Raw genomic sequence first — 19,427 nt, 5'->3', positions numbered from 1 at the left:
AAGAGGACCTGCGGGAAACAAGGTGGGGGCGTTGGAAAGGTGAGAACACCAGCTGGGCAGGGGGCTGCAGGCTATATATCTTGTGGGGGGGGGGGAGCAGGCATTGGCCATAAATACAGGGGATAAGGGCACTGGCTATAAATACATGTGTACAGGAACTGGCTATAAATATGGGGGGTACAGGAACTGGCTATAAATACAGCGGGCAGGCACTGGCTATAAATACGGAGAGGGCAGGCACTGGCTATAAATACGGAGAGGGCAGGCACTGGCTATAAATACAACGGGGGCAGGCACTGGCTATAAATATGGGAGGGCAGGCACTGGCTATAAATATGGAGGGCAGGCACTGGCTATAAATATGGGGGGCAGGCACAGGCTATAAATATGAGGGTGGCAGACACTAGCTATAAATATGGGGGGCAGGCACTAGCTACATTCTGGGGGGGGGCAGACACTGGCTATAAATATAGGGGGGGGCAGGCACTGGCTATAAATATAGGGGGCAGGCAATGGCTATATACTGGGGGAGGGAAGTCACTAGCAAGACACTGTGGGCAGGAGCTGCTGGCTATATATACTAGAGGGCACTGGCTGCTGGCTATATACTAGGGCACAGTTGGATATACTGGTTTCACTCGGTGCCTCCCGCAGCTGTCAGAGGTCAGTGGAGACTAGAACTCCGTGCTGGGGCGGAGATTTTTATACCATCAGAGGCCACTAACAAGAATGATAAAAAAAAAACCTCACCCCTGTTACCATCACAACTTCACAAGTAACTATCTGAGAGTGAAGCACTGGGGTGGGTGCAGGCTGGTATCAATATGGCCTCCTGCCCTGGTAATGCTGCTGCTTGAAATGATAGCGAATACGCCACCTCAACGCCAAACTACCTTTCGTTTGCTGGTTTTTAGGCAATACTACCCCAGTTTGGACCTTGTGTAGTTTTGAGCGCCACCTGCCGGATACATCGAGAGGCGTCACGTGTTTTTGGCCCACATTACAACCATCACTTTACTCAACTGATGTGCTTGGATTTCCTCTGGATGTCCCCTAACTCAGAGAATTACCCTTTTAATTATCAATAGTCATGTCATCAATGACCACACAGCCCGTAACTCACGTCTACCATAGATGTCACTACTTTCCCTACTTAGGAGCTTTTCCCTGCAAGAATCGGACCGGCACATTATATAGAGGAGCAATGACAACAACGTCTTCTCCACCAATCACATATCACGGTCATCAGCAGCCAATCTGAATGCAGCAGACACTAGTCCTTCCAATCCCCTCGGCTATGAGAAAGCACCAATAGGAATCTGTCTGACAAGCTTTCACGACTCTTATGAAACTGAATGGTCTGAGAAATCAGAGCTGGTCTGGTAAGTTGACGCCGCCTTTGATTGGCTGGAGAGAGTTCAGCGGAGTTCTTATTGGTTGCGGCCGCTGTCAGTCGTGCGGGCGCTTGACAGCTGTCAGTGTGCAACCAGAGGACGCAGCTGTGGGATGAAGTGCAAGGGGCGGGACTGCAGGTGTGGGGTTATCAGGTAACTGTACTGCACGGGGCGGGTAACAAGGTCATTGTGGTGATTGATGCTGCCTCTCTGTGATGGCGCACGTAGCGGAATTGTGACTGTGGCCTGATGTTGTACCAAGTGTTAAATGCACAGCACAGAGTATGGGGAGGGGGTTACATGGGATCATCAGCCCGCGGCTCTAATAGCTTGTCTGTCTCCATGTTCTATTCCATTAGTTTCGTTATGTAGATGGTGGGATGGAAACAGACTGGAAAGGAAGTAGCATGCAGACTTCTACATGTGGTGATGATGACCCATCAGTTTAGCTGCTGGGGGTCTGTATTATTATTTGCATTGTGATTTACTGTACTCTTCTTTATTTTAACCCTGTGTTTAATGTTTAGGCAGTGACTGCACATATACGTTATGTTAGGACAGGTGCAGCTCACTTCCTTATGCAACATTTTTAATTTTGACAAATGGGTTTCCAGATGCAACTCAAATGCTGATCGGTGACACTATGTTGAAAACCTCCTATAAACGTAGTGTCAAGATTCCATTTAACCCCTTAAACGGAACCTACCACCACGATTCTACCTATAAAGGTAGAAGGGGTGGTAGGTGGATGAATGGGACATGAGGATAGCCCTTTTTTGGGCTAATCCTCACGTCCCGGCTATCTTTTAGAAAACTTTAATCCCCGGTTATGTAAAAAAAATTTTTAAGCGGCTACTGGGGCGTGGAGTAGCCGGACATGAGGCTACACGTCGCGGCTACTCCACACACCAGTAGACTCTTTTCTCCGCCTACCATTTCATCTTCACGAGGAGCTGCGCGGCCCTGTCCGAGTCTCCGGCATTCTGCGCATGCACAGAACACAGACCTTCGGCTGCGCGGCCACAGCTACGGGGCCGGAGCTACTGCGCATGCGCAGAACGCTGCAGATGCCGGGGACTTGGACGAGGGCGTGCAGGTACGAGGAGCTGCGCGCCGAAGATGAAATGGTAGGCGGAGAAAAGGGGCTACTGGGGCGTGGAGTAGCCGCGACGTGTAGCCTCATTTCTGGGTACTCCACGCCCCAGTAGCTGCTTAAAAAAATGTACATATCCGCGGATTAAAGTTTTCTAAAAGATAGTCGGGATGTGAGGATTAGCCCAAAAAGGGCTATCCTCACGTCCCATTCATTCACCTACCACCCGTTCTACCTTTATAGGTAGAATCGTGGTGGTAGGTTCCCTTTAACTACGTGGCCCTTTTTCATTTTTGTTTCCATTGTTTGCTTTCAAAAATCCTGACATTTTTTATTTTTGCATGTACAGAGGGTTTGTTTTCTGTGTCACAGATTATGTGTTTCAAGTGACATTATTTATTATCCAATGCCGTGTACAGGCAGTCCCCAGGTCACGTACAAGATAGGTTCTGTAGGTTTGTTCTTAAGTTGAATTTGTATGTAATTCGGACTATATATTTTATAATTGTAGCTCCCGCCAAAACTTTGTGGTCTCTGTGACAATTGGAGTTTGAAAATGTTGGATTGTCATTAGAACAAGGATTAACAATAAAGCTTTGATAACTGTTATAGCTGGGTTTTTTTCTGGCCTGGGGATAATGGACAGTAAATTACCAACATCCAGAAATCTATTTGAAACTAGGGGTTGGGTGTTTTTAAGTAGGGGACTGTCTGTACTGGGAATCGGGGAAAAATTTCAAATGTGGTGAAATTGGCGAAAAAACACATTTGCACCATTTTCTTGTGGGCTCCAAATTTACACCTTTCACTGTTTATTCCAAATGACAACACGCCTTTATTCCTTGGTTGGTACAATCACAGGGATACCAAATTCATATCCATTTTAGATTTTAAAACTTGAAAACATTTTTTATGGGAAAAAAAAGTAGTGTTTTCTGGTGCTAATAACTTTTTTCATGCTTTTTGGAGTCACATATTGCAGGACCTGATGACTTTTACATTGATACCATTTGTGGGACAGTACGATCTTTTCATCACTTTTTATTTCAATTTTTATGAGGTGCAAAATTACAAGAAAAGGGAGTTTCGAACATTTAAGTACTATTTTCTATTATGGGGTTCACTGCTGGGAATGGCAGTTTTTATATAATAGTAGATCATTAAAAGATCAATAATAGAGACCCCCGACATCTTTTGTCAGTGGGTGGTCGGGATCTAGTTAAAGGGAACCTGTCACCACATTTGCACATATACAGTTAGTGACAGGTTCCTATAGAGCCATATTAACTGACTGACCCCCTTCTTTTAGCTAAAAGTTGTTTCACCTTTTATCTTATATTACTTGTCATCAATGGGGGGGCTTGTGCTGGTCATCTGCCCCCCCCTCCTCATCTACTCCTCCCCATGCCTTATGCTTCCCTACTGGTCACAGTTCATGTCAATAATAGCAAACTGTACCTAATGCATGTACCTGACCACATGCAGGTGTTGCTGCTGTGCCGAGGTCCGCCGGAGTTCACCTGCTTCTTCCCGGTGCATGTGAGTGCTGATCTTGCGCTGCATTTAGTTTTTTAAATTCCGCAGTTTGTCCGAATCCGTCGGGTTGTCCGACGGCCACGTGCCCAAACCCTCCCCCCCCCCCCTCCCCCTGATTTCTGACGCGTGCAAGCCGGCGCCGATGCACCAAAATCCAATCGAAATATTCGGGAAACCCGACGAAAGTGCGGTGTTCTGACCCTTGGTAAATGAGCCCCGATGTTTCCCATCTGTACATAGAGCTTTATATGTCTGTAGTTGAATAAGGAGTACAAGGAGGGGGGGCAATGATTTGAAGAGAGACAGAGCTGTCAATCACAATAATGGGGCGTGGTTCACTTCCAGCCTGAGAGAGAGATGAGTCACAAAAGTTATTTGCATATCAGAAAAATGTCAGTAATTAAGAAACCCACTGGCAACTAATTTTACTTGTATCCTTTTATCAGCAGGCATTGTTAAATCTGGTGACTGGTCCTCTTTAAACTAGTTTTTTTTGGGGGGGCGGGGTTGGAGACCATGTAATAGTCTAAAAATTATTACACTTGTACCACATTGGTTGCGAAATGAAAACACTTGCTATCAGATTTCCCCGTAGATCACCAGTATGTGCACTTTGCATGGGTGCATTTAGATCCTTACATAACATCTTAATGCTCCATGACATGCATGTACTGTATGAAGCACTATAAATTATTGCCGATGCAAGTTCAGCTCATCACGAGAGCAGAAATGGCATCGGGAAACACAGGTTGTTGGCTGTAACTTTCAGCTGACATCTCTATTTAACACACCGGGTCTAAGCTTCTGCCTTCTCTTTTCTTTACTGCATAGCGCTAAGGTAGTGGCATGCAGTGAATGCAGGAGATGGCAGGCTGCAGGGGTTAATCAGAGCATCCAGGTCTACAGCCAGTACAGCTCTGATCAGACATTCCCCCCCCTTCCTTTTATTTAGCGCTCACAGATTATGCAGCGCTACACAAAGCTTGCCAACCAGTTCCTGTCCCCATGGAGCTTACAATCTAATCAACCTACGAATATGTTTTGTAATGTGGGAGAAAACCGGAGGACCCAGAGGAAACCCACGTAACCACAGGAAGAACATACTTGCAGATGTTGACTTAGATGGGACTTGAACCCAGAACCCCAGCGCTGCAAGGCTGTATTGCTAACCACTGAGCCACCATGCTGCCTCCTCTGCCCTTACAGCTGTTCCAGTTACAGGTGGAAACTAAAAAGTGAAACAATAGTGAGTAAAACACACACACCAATATTAATAAATATAATTTTTTTTTTATTGGAAAATATTAAAAAATCCCCTTCTAAACTATAAAAAAAATTGCCATAGTTGCCTTGTTTGCCTGACACTATACATATTATATATAAAAGAACCATTGCCACTGTGGGTTTTCTCCGGGTCCTCCGGTTTACTCCCACACTCCAAAACATACTGGTAGGTTGATTAGATCGTGAGCCCCATTGGGGACAGGGACCGATTTGGTAAACTCTGTGTAGCGCTGCGTAATCTGTGTGCACTATATTACTAAAGGAATTATTATTGTTATTATTCATGTCATGTGACCAGGGTGATGTCATCTAAGGTGCTGTTACATTTGAATAGTGTACTTCATGTATGTATCTAATAACATACAGCATACCTCCATGGTGGCATGGGGAGGAGTAGAAGTCTATGGAGGATGATGTGATTTCATGTGATTAGATACATACATGATGTAGATGTTGAAAAGTAACTGGGTAAAGGACCTTAGATGACATAACCCTGGTCACATGACATGCTGAGAAGAGTAACATGGAGAGGTGTAGTTGGGAGGGGCTGGTGAAGCAGGACACACCCCCTCTGGTGCCTGATAATATAAGATAAAGTTGATTTAAGGGAAAAAATGTTAGCTAAAAGAAGGGTGTCAGCTAATAGGGCACAATGGGAACCTGTCACAAGCTGTACTTGTGAAATTGTGGTGTCCTTTAAATCCTTTTTAAGGCCTGGTTGGAAAGGAAAGTATCCGAGAAGAAAGGTGTGAGGGAGTTCTTCTATTGATCACAAGATGGCGCTGGTTTGGATATTGAGGCCTCCAGATGTTTAAGTGAAAACCAGCTGACATTATTTACCACAAGAGTGTCTAAATCAATAGCAGCAGATTAAAAGGACATTTTCATATGTGATGAGGAATGGCACAATGTGTTCCTTCGGCTGATATTGTACTGGGATTAGCAGCAGCTTCACATTCCTCTCTACGGGATGTGATGGAGATGAGAAGTTATCGTATCCAGATAATATATGCTGTGTTCTGCTTAGTTGATGTGACCCTGTTTGTTTTTTTGCCAGTGCAAGGATAACGCTTTGCATTTCTGTTACCTTGGAAACTGGCCAGACACACAGAGGCTCCGAATCTCCACCCTCGCCTAATGAGTTGTGATGCTACACATCTACATCTTTTGTCTCCTTCTGCTGTTATTAGCATAGATTGGGGAGAATATCTTGCTAATATAACCAGAGGCTCCTGCCATGTCTGAAGACCTGGGAATCCGAAAGTCTGAGTGCCAAATTGTTGGGTGTTGTTACAGTGTAGCAATTTTACAACAGGACACTGGTGTTTTGGTTGATCATTGATTTTACAAAATGACTTTTTCTAACTGTTAAAATATAGCACAAAAACAGCTACATACAGTTGGTTTGGTATTTAAGCCAGACACAGCAAAACATAATAGAAAATCTTAATAAAAACCTGGCACAAAAGTGTTTTGTACATATCAATCCACAATAAAATATCTTTAGTGGGATGTTACCATTTCAGCAAATACATTTTATTACTGTATTTGCATAATGAAAAGTTATTGAATTTTTCAGTATACTTTCTGTAACAATTGTTCACAGTTTTCTAGATATCTGCTTGCTGTCCATTCAACAGGAACCTTCCATGTTTACTTCAGTGGACAGAAATCTGATCATGGTCATGTGATGTCACACAGGTGCATGTCTCGTTATTACACTTACGCTCTGATTACTTTCTGTGTTACTAATAAACTGTGCACCTGTGTGACATGGTGGTCAGATTTCTGTCCACTGAAAGTAAACATAGAAGCTTTCTATAGAATGACAGCAAGCAGAGATCTAGAAAACTGTGAGGAATTGATACAGAAGGTATATTGGGAAATATTATAACTTTTCATTATACAAACAATAACATTTATTTGCTGAAATGGTAATATCCCTTTAATGTATTCGTAACCTTTAATGGGACACACTACCCAAAACTGCAATTTCTTAAATACTTCTGCATGGTTCTCCTGTGGTAGTCTCTCCGTGTATTACATTTGAATGCTTAGTGGCAGTGTTATTCTGCCTGTGTCTGATGTTTTCTTTACTATGAAGATCTATGTGTAATACATAAAAATCAAGATGCATCCTGACTGTACTTATGGTATGCAGAATATATATATTTTTTATCATGTATTATCTAGTTTACCAATATGTAATATGTTATAGTCAATACATCGTCCATTAAAAGAAGCTTATTAACTGTAACTTCTTCGTAGGTTTTCTTGACCATAACTTAAACCCTGGGATTAGAATATTACATCATGCTGAGAGACACCATGAAGTCTTGGAATGAAAGTGCAGATATATACAGTAGTGACCAAGAAGAAGAAGAGGAAGAAGAAGAGATGATTTTTGGTGAAAATGATGATGACCTTGAAGAACTGATGGATTTTAGTGACCTTCCAACATCTTTATTTGCTTGTAGTGTACATGAGTCAGTCTTTGAGTTAGAGGATCAGAAGGTATGTATGGCTATGAAGGCATGCTTTCTATTTTAACACCAATTAAATGGATGTTGACTGTATTACAGAGAGGTCCATAAATATTTGAACAGAGACAACATTCTACTCATTTTGAATATGATTTTTTAACAAAAAGTTGAAGTTGAGACTTTTAGCTTTAATTCTGTGGGTTGAACAAAATAACTGCCTAAAAATGTGAGTAACTAAAGCATTTCCTAAACAAAATACCTTCATTTCAGGAGCTCAAAAGTAATTGGACAAATTAAATAATTGTAAATAAAATGTCAATTTTTCAATACTTGTAAAACGCTTTGTTGGCAATGACTGCCTGAAGTCTGCCAGGCCTTTCCTGAAGCGTTTTTTTTTGGATGCTGTTTGTACGCCTTTCTGTATAAAGTTTAGTCTTTGGCAAGTGAAATTTGATCAATTTAGTTGAGATCAGGTGACTGACTTGGCCATTCATGAATATTCCAATTATTTGCTGTATCCCCTTCCTGCACAATGACGTTGGGCAACATGCCTGTACAGGCGGTCCCCTACTTAAGAACACCCGACTTACTGACGACCCCTAGTTACCAACGGAGCTCTGGATTTTGGTAATTTACTGTACTTTAGCCATAGGCTATAATAAACAGCTGTAACAGTTATCACTGGTGTCTACAATGAAGCTTTATTGTTAATCCTTGTTCTTATGTTCTTATGACAATCCAACATTTTTAAAATACAATTGTCACAGAGACCCAAAAAAATTTGGCTGGGTTTACAATTATAAAGTATACAGTTCCGACTTGCATACAAACTTAACTTAAGAACAAACCTACAGACCTTATCTTGTATGTAACCCGGGGACTGCCTGTACATGGCGCACACCATGATGTTTCCCAATCTTGTGGAAATAACACAGGCACTGCTGCTGAGGCCTCTGCACGAACAGCCACAATCACGAGATCTGTAAAAGTTGTGATCTCCGGTGTTTAAGCCTCGTGATAACACATGCCGGCACTGGTATGGCCGCCCAGTGCTGGCATGTGTTATCACGAGTGTGTGGACGTTCTCTAAGTTGGCTAGCTAGAAACATATCAATGCAGGAAAGCTAAGAGAGTTAGTTAAATACTGGCAAGAGGGTATCATGTATTAAAGGGGGAAAGTACAATAAACCTAGGTTACTGTTATCCCCTTACACGATCCTTCCGATCCCCAGAGTTATCAGAACCCAGCCTGTATTGGCCATTTTTAACCCCTTAAGGACGCAGCCATTTTGTAGCTTAAGGCTCAGTCCCATTTTTTGGATTCTGACTTGCGTCGCTTTATATGGTTATAACTTTTGAACACTGTTACTTATCTAAAAGATTCTGAGATTGTTTGTTTGTTTGTTTGTTTGTTTGTTTGTTTTTTACCCACATGTTGTGCTTCATTTTAGTGGTAAATTTTGGCTGATAAGTTTTGCATTTATTTACGGGAAAAAAAAGAAAAATTTGCCATTTTCGAAATTCGAAATCATCGCGTTTTCAGGCAGATATATTTACCACCTAAATAACTTGCCGAATAACATTTCCCATATGTCTACTTTATATTTTCATAATTTTTGAAATGTCTGGATAATTTATTTTGACGTCACGCGGCTTACAAATCGAATAGCGATTTTCCGTATTTTCAGAATTCACTATTTTGGGTATAAATACTGTTTTCAATAAAATTTTACATATTTAGCATTAAAACCTCCATATATAATCAATCCATTTTCAAATCTGCACCCCTCAAGCTATCAGAAACAGCTTTTACGAAGATTGTTAACCCCTTGAGATCTTCATAGTAATTGAATCAAAATGGAGGTGAAATTTAGAATGGTCAAATTGTGGCGGTTATACGTTCATTATATAGAGACCCCCCCCCACATGTGGACGTTACTTGTTTTATGGGAGCACAGCGAGGCGCAGAAGGGAAGGAGCGCCCTGCAGCTGCCAGGATTTTAGTTTCCTCATTGGCTTCTTTTGAAGGCTATAAAATTTTTGCTTTTTCATTATTGGGGCCATGTGACAGCATTTTTTTTTTTTTGCAAGAAGAGATGCTTTTTCCAGTTTTACCATTTTGGGGTTGTTATCCCCTATTGTTGAAAATTTAGGAACTTTTTTTGAGGTCACGAGTAGAAAAGCATCAATTCTGTACTGGATTTTTTCCTTTTTTTTTTTTCATGTTCACCGTATAGCCTAATAATCCTGTTTTCTTTATTCTATGGGTCGATACGATTACGGGGATACCAGACATGAATATTTTTTCTTATGTTTTACTAAATTTGCCAAATAAAACCCTAATGTGGGGGAAAATTTGTGCATCGCTGTCTTCCAAGTGGCATAACATTGTTACGTTTTTGGCTACAGAGCTGGTTGATGGCTTGTTTTTTGCAGGACATGTTGTACTTTGCAACAGTATCATTCTAAAGTACATATGTTTTGTTGATCACTTTTTATTGCATTTTTTAGTGGGATTCAATAGGTAAAAATCATAATTTTTGGCGTTTTTTTTAAAGTGTTTTTTTTTTTATTTTTTTTACGGCGTTCATCGTACGGGTTCAATAGTTATTTAGTTTTATTTTACGGATTGTTACAGACGTGAGGATACTATATATGTGGGGTTTGTGTTATAATTTAGACTTTTTTGAGCGTTCTTTGTCTCTTTATATGTTTTGGGGCTTATGGGCATTTTTAGTGATTTATAAAGTTATTTTTTTATTGAAAAACATTTTTTTTTTAATTTTTTACTTGATCCACCATGGGACATGAACAAACAATCCTCTGAACCCGCATCGTCTCTGCGCAGTAGCTGTACTGCGTTGAGCGCTATTCGCGGGACTCGGCGCAGTACAGCTACGGCGCAGAGCACTAAGGGGTTAAAGACAGCCTCAAAACCTTTTTTCTTTTTAATGAATTACAAACCATTATTTCGTTTTAAATGTCCTTCCTCACAGGCAGTATTTAATTCATTCTGGGGGTGATCTTGGTTTCATCTGGTCTAAAGAATGTTCTCCCAGAATTGTGCTGGCTGTATTAGATGTGTCTTTGCAAAATCCAATGTAGCCATTTTGTTCTTGAGGCTTATGAGTGGCTTACTTTCATGCAGTCTTATTTCTTTACGGTAGATTTGGCTAGATATATATATATATATATATGCTGTAGAAATAGAAAATAACTCATGTTAGCTATAACAAAATAAAATGGGTTAACAAAAATTATTTTATATCTATCTCTCTCTCTCTCTCTTTCACTCTGTCTCTGCTTCTCTCTGTTTATGTCTCTCTCTCTGTCGCAGCCTGTCTGTCTGTCAGTGCCTGTCGCAGCCTGTCTGTCTGTCTCTATTCATCCTACCTCACACATAAGCCTCTTATACTAATTGCCTATAGTAACCAATCAAAGCTTAGAGCTCATATTAATGACCTGTGGCAGAACAGCAGCCAATCACTGCTCAGCTTCCAGCCGCCACAGCAGCAGCAGACAATGGCTTCTGTATATGGTGGTTAATAAGTGTATTTTGGAAAGCACGGGTTGAAAATTTCAGCTCAAAACCAGGCCTATGACATTCTCTGAGTTACAGAGAGCGGCTGTGCAAAATTTGGTGACCGTAAACGTGACGGTGCAGATTCCTTTAGCGGACATACATACATACATACACTCAGCTTTATATATTAGACTAGCTGTAGCTCCTGGTGTTGCCCTGGATAGTAAATAACTGCTCTTAGTTACAACAAAATAGAATAGGTTAAAAAAAATATTTTGTATGTATCTATTTACTGTGTCAGACTGTCACTGACTGTCCCTTTTTTATAATTTTTTTTTTTGACACTCTCATTCCAGCGACTGTCTCTGTCTCTGACACTCTAATTTGAGCTACCGTCTCTGACACTCTAATTTGAGCTACCGTCTCTGACACTCTAATTTGAGCTACCGTCTCTGACACTCTAATTTGAGCGACCGTCTCTGACACTCTCTCATTCCAGCGACCGTCTCTGACACTCTCTCATTCCAGCGACCGTCTCTGACACTCTCTCATTCCAGCGACCGTCTCTGACACTCTCTCATTCCAGCGACCGTCTCTGTCTCCGACTATCACTTTGTCTATGGGGAGATTTATCAGAAGTGTCTCTAGAGCAGAACGGCTCTAGTTGCCTATGGCAACCAATCAGAGCTCAAGTTTCATTTTTGCATAGCTGTTTCCATGGGCAACTGGAACAGTTTTACCTCAGAGATTTCTGATAAATATCCCGCTATCTCTATATCCCTATCCATATTACCTCACATATAAGCTGTCTTCTACTCATTGCCTGTAGTAGCCAAAGTTCAGAGCTCATATTAATGACCTTTGGCTCAGCTTCCAACTGCCAGAGCAGCAGTAGCAGAAAATGGCTCTTGTATATGGTGGGTAATAAATGGATTTTGGAAAGTGCGGGGTGAAAATGTGATGTTCCCTGAGTAACAGGCAACAACTCTGCAAAATTTGATGATTCTAAATGCGACGGTACAGATTCCTTCAGTGGACACTATATATTATCTATATATTAGATTACCTGGCATCAGAGAAGGTGTGTCCTGCTCGGCCTGCCCCTCCAATCTACTCTCCCCCCCCCCCCCATGTCCCATGCCTCTTCTCAGCATGTCATGTGACCAGGGTGATGTCATCTAAGTTTCTTTGCTCAGTTATGTTTGCAATGTCTACCCAATCTATGTATCTGATCACATGGCAGTATCATGGCATGATTACAGCTGCCTCCATAGACTTCTAATTCTCCCCATCCTCCATGGAGGCATACTGTGATTTCATGTGATCGGATACATACATGTGGTAGACAGTGCAAATGTAACAGGACCTGAGATGATGTCACCCTAGTGACATGACATGAAGTGGCCAATGATGTAACAGAGTTCTAACTCAATGTTCCACATAGCAGCAGTTCTGTAACGCTGAGATATATATTATTTTTTTCATTGAAAATACTGATTATTATTATTTCTTTTGCTGGTTTCTATACGTTTTTGCAGGAAAGATTCAAAGCTCTCTTCACAATATATGATGACCAAGTTTCCTTCCAGTTGTTTAAAAGCTTCAGACGAGTGAGAATTAATTTTAGTAACCCAGAAGCCGCAGCTAGAGCGAGAATTGAACTGCATGAGTCAGACTTTAATGGAAAGAAGCTGAAATTGTATTTTGCACAGGTAAACTATAATCCATAAATGTCTTTTACATTGTATAAGGGAAAAGTAAATAAGCAATGGTTTTATTTCCCTGTAAATATGTGTCTTTGCTCTCAGGCTGATACTTTTATAGCAGTATGTTCACATTGTATTTCTCCAGTCCTAAAAATGAACCGTCTAAAAATAGACTAAAAATAATGGGGCTTATTTATTAAGGGTCCGCGGGTGCACTTTAGTAGGATTTTCCGATGTTTGTGGGAGTTGCACTGCTGGGACCGGTATTTAACTGGGGATTGTGTCACACGCGGTCGGATTGTGGCGCGGCTGCGCCGTCGGGTGATCTGAGGGATTCGGACTGAGCGCGGGATTTAACACTCAAAGTGTCGCAAGATCAAGCACTTACATACACCAAGAAGGTGAACTCTGTCGGACCTGAGCGGGGAAGCGACACATGCAGGATATTGGGCGCACGATCTTAGTGAATCACGGGACAGTGCATTTCGGTCAGACAATACACTTTGGGTGAACTCCTCCGGACGGGTAATTAAATGTGCCCCAATGAGTTTACATAAAATGGCCTGATGTCAAGCATCATGTTTCGATGGACCCAGACAGTACTATGCCTGTGGTGAAAGATGGAAATGGTCATATCCTAATGTGAACATGTTTTTTGCAGCCAGAGGAAATGAAAGCACAGAACTCTAGATCTTTGCCAGGGTACAGTATACTATGCCATGCAACAAATTTCAACAAATTTGACTATAATAATTATTTTTTTACAAAAGAATATTTTGCATTTTTCTATAAGGTTGTAACATAGCATAAGGTAGAATAAAGTCTGAATTCACTAGACAATTTATCATTTTCAATATATAAAATATGTTGTATGCTTTAAACTTTTTGCCTGCTAAACATACAGTAATGAACTATGATTAGGGAAGCCATCAAATATTCATGAATGTTAATGAGTGCAGAGAGACCATATTCTAGACAGATTACAAAGATCTTGGCAATCTTCACATCCGCATACTGAAGACTGCCAGTTTATGGGTGTGTTAATACTGATTACATCAATTCCTTAATGATATTGACATCTCAAAGTCTCATAAAGGATAAATAGTTTTACCAATAAATAAAGGCCTGTAGCTAAACCACCCAATAGGCCAACTGAAGCGGTCCATAGAACTGTGAGCTTGTATATATCTGGCCCCTGTAAATGACATCATTCATTCTAGTGTACAGAGTATAGATGGGTGGACTCCCTACCTGAGGGCGCAGTAAACCCCTGCTTCAGAAGTTTTTTTTTTTTTTTACCTAATCAGCAGCCATTCCTGTAGATAAAATGTTCATGCACGGGTCTTGTGATCCTGATTGACAATGACCAATCTACCTTCCAGGATCTTATAATTGTATACATGAATAGAAGCTCAAGGTCCTGGAAGGTAGAAACTTAAACGAAGACGTGTGGTGGCTCAGTCCATCAGCTTCATGATGATTGGACTACAATTTGGTGTGGAATTAAAAACAAAAGTTATGAGGTCTTGTCATAAAGGTGCATGGTTCCATCGCTGCATGGACTGCTACAAAAACTCAGGTATTGATATGTCCCCTGTAGTCTGAATCTCAGACGCGTATTTCTGTTTACACTGATTGACGTGGCAGTTAATGCATGCAATACCTGATAAGCAAGTATTTGCTCATTTGTCATCTGGGTGCCAGCACATTTACACGACCAAGTCTTCAGACTATGAAATACCTTAAGTATGATCTTACCTAAGGCCACACTGCAACTTTTTGCACTGGTGATGACAACTACAAAGGGAATATCTTTATAGTTTAGCTCTGACCTCCAAGGAAATGCATCATAAATTCATGAAGGATTGGACTTCTGACCACCACATACGGCAAAAGACACCCCCCCCCCCTTCCTTTCCAGACATGGTTTGCCCAACTCCCTGAAGCAGACAAAAAACAAGTAAAATTTTGCTTAGGGACATTTTTTCACTTATTCCTTCAAGCATAGAGGAACTTATGGCCTAGACAGACTTTCAGTCTTGAGGGTAACTGGAATACTAACTAAACATACTGGTGTAGCAGTGTTTAAAATGGCTGGCCTAACACGTTATGATGTAAGAACAGTCTGTAGTGTCAGAGAATACTGGGAACAGCCCACTTTTGTGATAACATGATGAAAGTGTGTTAACCAGTGGTACATCTGTATATTCTAAGAAAATTCTCCAATGTACTGTAACTAATGACTACCCTGTGTTCTTCCTCCAGGCTCAAGTATCGAATGAGGAAGGCGAGAAATCCTTTTTGTTACCTCCTCAGCCAATGAAACAGTTTCTGATTTCACCACCAGCATCTCCTCCTGTAGGATGGAAACAAAGTGAGGACCCAACACCAGTCATTAACTATGATCTGCTCTGTGCAGTGTCAAAACTTGGCCCAGGTGAGTCTGGGGGTATACAATTATCTATAAAAAATCAAAAATAGTCATTCACATTATTAACACATAGTAATATCTGACTTATTTTTATGTTAATGCAGCGCGTGTCAACATAACATCCCCACCCAATGTAATTGGTGGACAGCAAAGTGAAAACACTCATTAGATTGACTAGTCTAGCTTCTACCGCTAACTTGGCCTCAAATATTTGTCCAGCACTCCAGCATTCTGTCCACATGTACTCTAAAAGTGTATGATTTCCCAATTAAAGGGCATGTCCAGTTTTATAAAATACTATGGGTGGGTGGGGGAGGATGTAGTAAACAACAAACATCTTAAACTCTCCTTTCTCAGGATCCCGTTCTCCGGGGCACTGCCTGTAACTTTGGGCTTCTATTTGTAAACAGGGGAAGGCAGTGATGCAGGCATCTTCTGCAGTTTTACTACATCCCACAGCCATATATACATTTTTTTTTCTAATCCCAGACAACCCTTTTAACTAAATCTTAAAAGTACAACTGTAAAGTATAAAAACTTTTTCCTAGCTCTGCACTAAGGTAAAATAAGCAATTCTCTAGAAGGCTAGCAGTTACCTTTTCCCTCTGGGTGCCTTTGTTTAGTTGGTTGCCATGGTAATCCGTAGCTAGACCAAGGAGAGGAGGGTGAGTGGATATTGTTGGGAGGGTTTACTAGCAGATGTGCACGCTCCATAGCTGCTGGGTGTAGGAGAATATCAGTCCTGGCAGCATGTAAAAAATTCTAGGACCTTTATTAATGTCATAAGCATGTGACTGCTCACATTCTTCAGATCATCCAATTACATACCAGGAATGGTATGTAGCAAAGCTGTTTGTGTTTGGATATAGTAGAAATGTGTATGTATGAAAGTTTGAATGCACAAATAAAGCTAGAGCTCAGGCTCTCCGTCAGTTCTCCGTCAGATCCTGCACACACAGCACAATGTATATACAGGGAAACCTCTTTAAACAGATCTCTTTACACAGGAAAGTGGTGGTCTGCAGATAGGAGGCAGCTTTCATAGAGTATAATCAATGAATAAAAAACAGCCTTTTAGGGAGGGGGTATATATAATAATATACTAATATAATATACATAATGTTGTACCTAGTTCTATTAGAAAGAAGCAAATTATGATTAATGTTGGAATTTGCATCCCATTTCTCCTTTCAGGTATTGCTATGGTAGTTTTTGCTCCGTCTCAAAACTGTATTGATAATGTTAGACTTTGATCACCGGTTTAACTTGCTTTATGCTTTTATTTTAGGGGAGAAGTATGAACTGCATGCAGGCACAGAGTCTACTCCAAGCGTGGTGGTTCATGTGTGTGAGAGTGAAAATGAGGAAGAGGAGGAGGATGAAATGAGGGGGCCAAAACAAAAAATAGTTCAGACTAAGCGCCCTGCACATCCCACCACTTCCTTAAACTAGTTTGACGCCTTTGATCCTAAAACAAAGAAAACCACAGAATTGGAAAAGGGAAATGTAGTTCTTAATGTTCACTTTCTGTATATAGCTAAAGACAATCTAGAAATCACATTATCAGAAGTAGTACAAATGCTGTATTTATTTTATGTACTTTTTATTTACTGTTCCGTATCTGTTACATGTTATCAGTGTTTTAGCCATTGTACTGCAATGACTGCAGTGAAATGTATTTCTGTATCTTGTACTGTTTTAAAGGGGCAGTCCCTCTTAGCAAGGAGCCACTTGAAGAGTTGAGCCCAAACATTTGGGGTGAAATAGACTGTTTCCATAACCTACAGGGTATTAGCTACTTAGTATGGGGCATTGTCCTTAGTCCACAAGTTCCTTACAGCGTCTATTAGTCTATGGTTGTTTATGCAGCTTTTGGCATTCATATTTTTTGTTATATGATTTACTGCAGAAAGCGCTGCACAGAGGAGTATTGGTTTCTTTTCCTCATTATTAATCCACTTGCATCATCCAAATGATCAGAACAAAGAAAACCCCTATGTAAGGGTCACTGGCACCCCTACACAGGAGTTTACTTTCCTCTAAATAACTGCAGTGCCATGTAACATGTAAACTTTATGTATTTGTTGCATAATTCTATGAATATAGCATATTTACAGCATTTTATTTATTTTTTTAAACAAAGTTATCCTATCAAGGCTGAAAGTGTAACTTATAAAAGGTTAGTAAGCTGTACCTGCTGCCTGACTCTATGTGCATTGCTAGCAGCTTTACACTTTTCAAGAGAATTAGGCCCTACATGCACAACCTTTTTGGGGTCAGTTCATGGCCCCCATAGCGATATATGACATCTGGTCAGGGTTTGGTAAGCACACAATGTCTCACTGCATAGTTACAGACCAGGATGGATTTAGATGTAGAGGGGTGCGTACCCATCTCCCCCTTCTCCGCCCAGTAGTGAGCATCACCAGTTGTGCACTCAAGGCCTCACTTGTTTAGGATATGTGGTAGTTCCTACAAAGGCCAATGGGAAATTTCAATTGGCAAATTTTTGCTTTTGATGGTGAATGTATTTTATAGCCTGCTATGTGGGATGCAACCTTTAAAAGGCACCTTAAAATGACATGTAATAACATTATTATAACCTGATGCCGATGGTGTACTGTCTGGTGTGTTTATATAAGCCATATATGGTGAATGTTAAACAGTGTCTTGTATTACGTGGACCGTAAGTACACGTGTGCACTTACTGTAGTAATAGTCATTATTCGCTACATTGCTTTGTAGTTGAGTTGCGTAAAGGATTTGGGGGCACAGAAACTGAGATTAAATGGGGAAAAAAATATATATATAGATACATTTATTTTTTTTTGTTACCAATGTAATAGTAAGGTTTTCCCCTTTCAATGTAAAAGGCAAACTAAACCCAGCAACTAAAAGCTTAATTTTTGGTACATGTCTTTATTTCTGTTATTAGTAGCAGCAGAACTTTGAAAAATACATTCTTATTCCTTGTCTGTAGCTTCTCCAAGTTGTCTCAACAATATTGTGCGCTTGGCTCTCTTCATTACATGTGTAACTCTTGACTTCTAACGATTTTTTCCAAATATGATATTTGATTCCCCATTTCAAACAAACAGAGTGAAGCCCATTTTGTGATCCTCATCTTTTGGTATTTTTTCTGTTCCAAAACTACTTGTCAAAAATCTTTCTCAGCAGCAGTGAAGTAGGCAGAGTTAAGGCCCATAGTTTCCATGATACTTTATTTCTCCTTTTGTGTAATTAAGCAGCAAATCTGAGATTTCAATAAGTAAATCCCCTGCATTTACAGGATTTATATAGTGACTAGTCTGGCAGCTTTGATCACATTGAGGTGCATGTACCAAGGAATAAGCAGTAGAAACTAGCAGTGAAACAGTTACATGGAATGTAATCTCTGCCGGTATCTCAGTATCTGGGGAGCAGCGTTTGGGGGAGGGGGCTTTAGATTAATGAAGAGTTTATGGCACAGCTTGAGGTACAGAGAGAAACAGAAAGTTCTCCAGAATCACAGACTGGGATGGAGTGCCTGATAACAAACAGGGAAACCCTTTAACTTTCTAGTGTGTAAAGGAGACGTCTATACTCTCTAAAATGCAGACACAGGGTTTTCATCCTAGCTACACAGAGTAGAATCACATCGGCCCACATTTATTAAAACATGCCGCGGCTGCACCTAAAGGGGGGTGTTAGTTCTTAGTTGGAGTTTGGGTCTTATTTATTACTGATGTGTGCCACTTTTCCATCTGCTCCACAATTTTGCAGCATGAACAAAGTGAATAGTGCACACTTCCTGATGGCAGGGGGCGCCAGCTTCATAATGACCGTGCACCAGTTTTGATGAATCAGGCGTACCATGCACATACCGTGTAGCCTTTGAGTGATAGAAGCAGCAGTCCCTCCCCCCTAACATTTGGAACCCATAAAATTTCTTGTGTAAGCAAACTGTATATATGTGACCAATCAGTACAGACTGAGAA

The 19,427-nt window shown here is 40.8% G+C and overlaps 1 protein-coding gene across 5 annotated transcripts; it reads left to right on the top strand.

Annotated features, from left to right (window-relative positions):
- Positions 1-1,298: 1,298 nt before the first annotated feature.
- RCAN3 (RCAN family member 3) lies at positions 1,299-18,353 on the top strand. Of its 5 annotated transcripts, XM_072136676.1 has the most exons (6): positions 1,530-1,547; positions 1,754-1,852; positions 7,576-7,821; positions 12,852-13,025; positions 15,285-15,456; positions 16,739-18,353. In XM_072136676.1, the coding sequence occupies exons 3-6, from the start codon at positions 7,621-7,623 to the stop codon at positions 16,900-16,902; spliced, it is 711 nt and encodes a 236-aa protein (XP_071992777.1). In that variant the 5' UTR covers positions 1,530-1,547; positions 1,754-1,852; positions 7,576-7,620; the 3' UTR covers positions 16,903-18,353. The 5 variants fall into 5 exon arrangements, with proteins under 5 accessions (XP_071992778.1, XP_071992776.1, XP_071992780.1 ...); XM_072136677.1 differs by lacking the exons at positions 1,530-1,547; positions 1,754-1,852 and adding an exon at positions 1,299-1,382; XM_072136675.1 differs by lacking the exon at positions 1,754-1,852 and having other exon boundaries at positions 1,423-1,547.
- The last annotated feature ends 1,074 nt before the right edge of the window (positions 18,354-19,427 follow it).

The sequence above is a fragment of the Engystomops pustulosus genome, chromosome 2, assembly GCF_040894005.1.
Source record: "Engystomops pustulosus chromosome 2, aEngPut4.maternal, whole genome shotgun sequence".
In the NCBI taxonomy this organism is placed as follows: Eukaryota; Metazoa; Chordata; class Amphibia; order Anura; family Leptodactylidae; genus Engystomops; species Engystomops pustulosus.
This window is presented reverse-complemented; position numbering and strand designations above follow the sequence as displayed.

What these genes read in the sequence shown, in the direction of transcription:
- RCAN3 (XM_072136677.1), top strand. Translation starts at nt 7,621, where the DNA reads ATGCTGAGAGACACCATGAAGTCTTGGAATGAAAGTGCAGATATATAC. An exon ending in TTGAGTTAGAGGATCAGAAG is followed by an intron (nt 7,822 to 12,851) that starts GTATGTATGGCT and finishes ACGTTTTTGCAG; the next exon opens with GAAAGATTCAAAGCTCTCTT. An exon ending in TGAAATTGTATTTTGCACAG is followed by an intron (nt 13,026 to 15,284) that starts GTAAACTATAAT and finishes TTCTTCCTCCAG; the next exon opens with GCTCAAGTATCGAATGAGGA.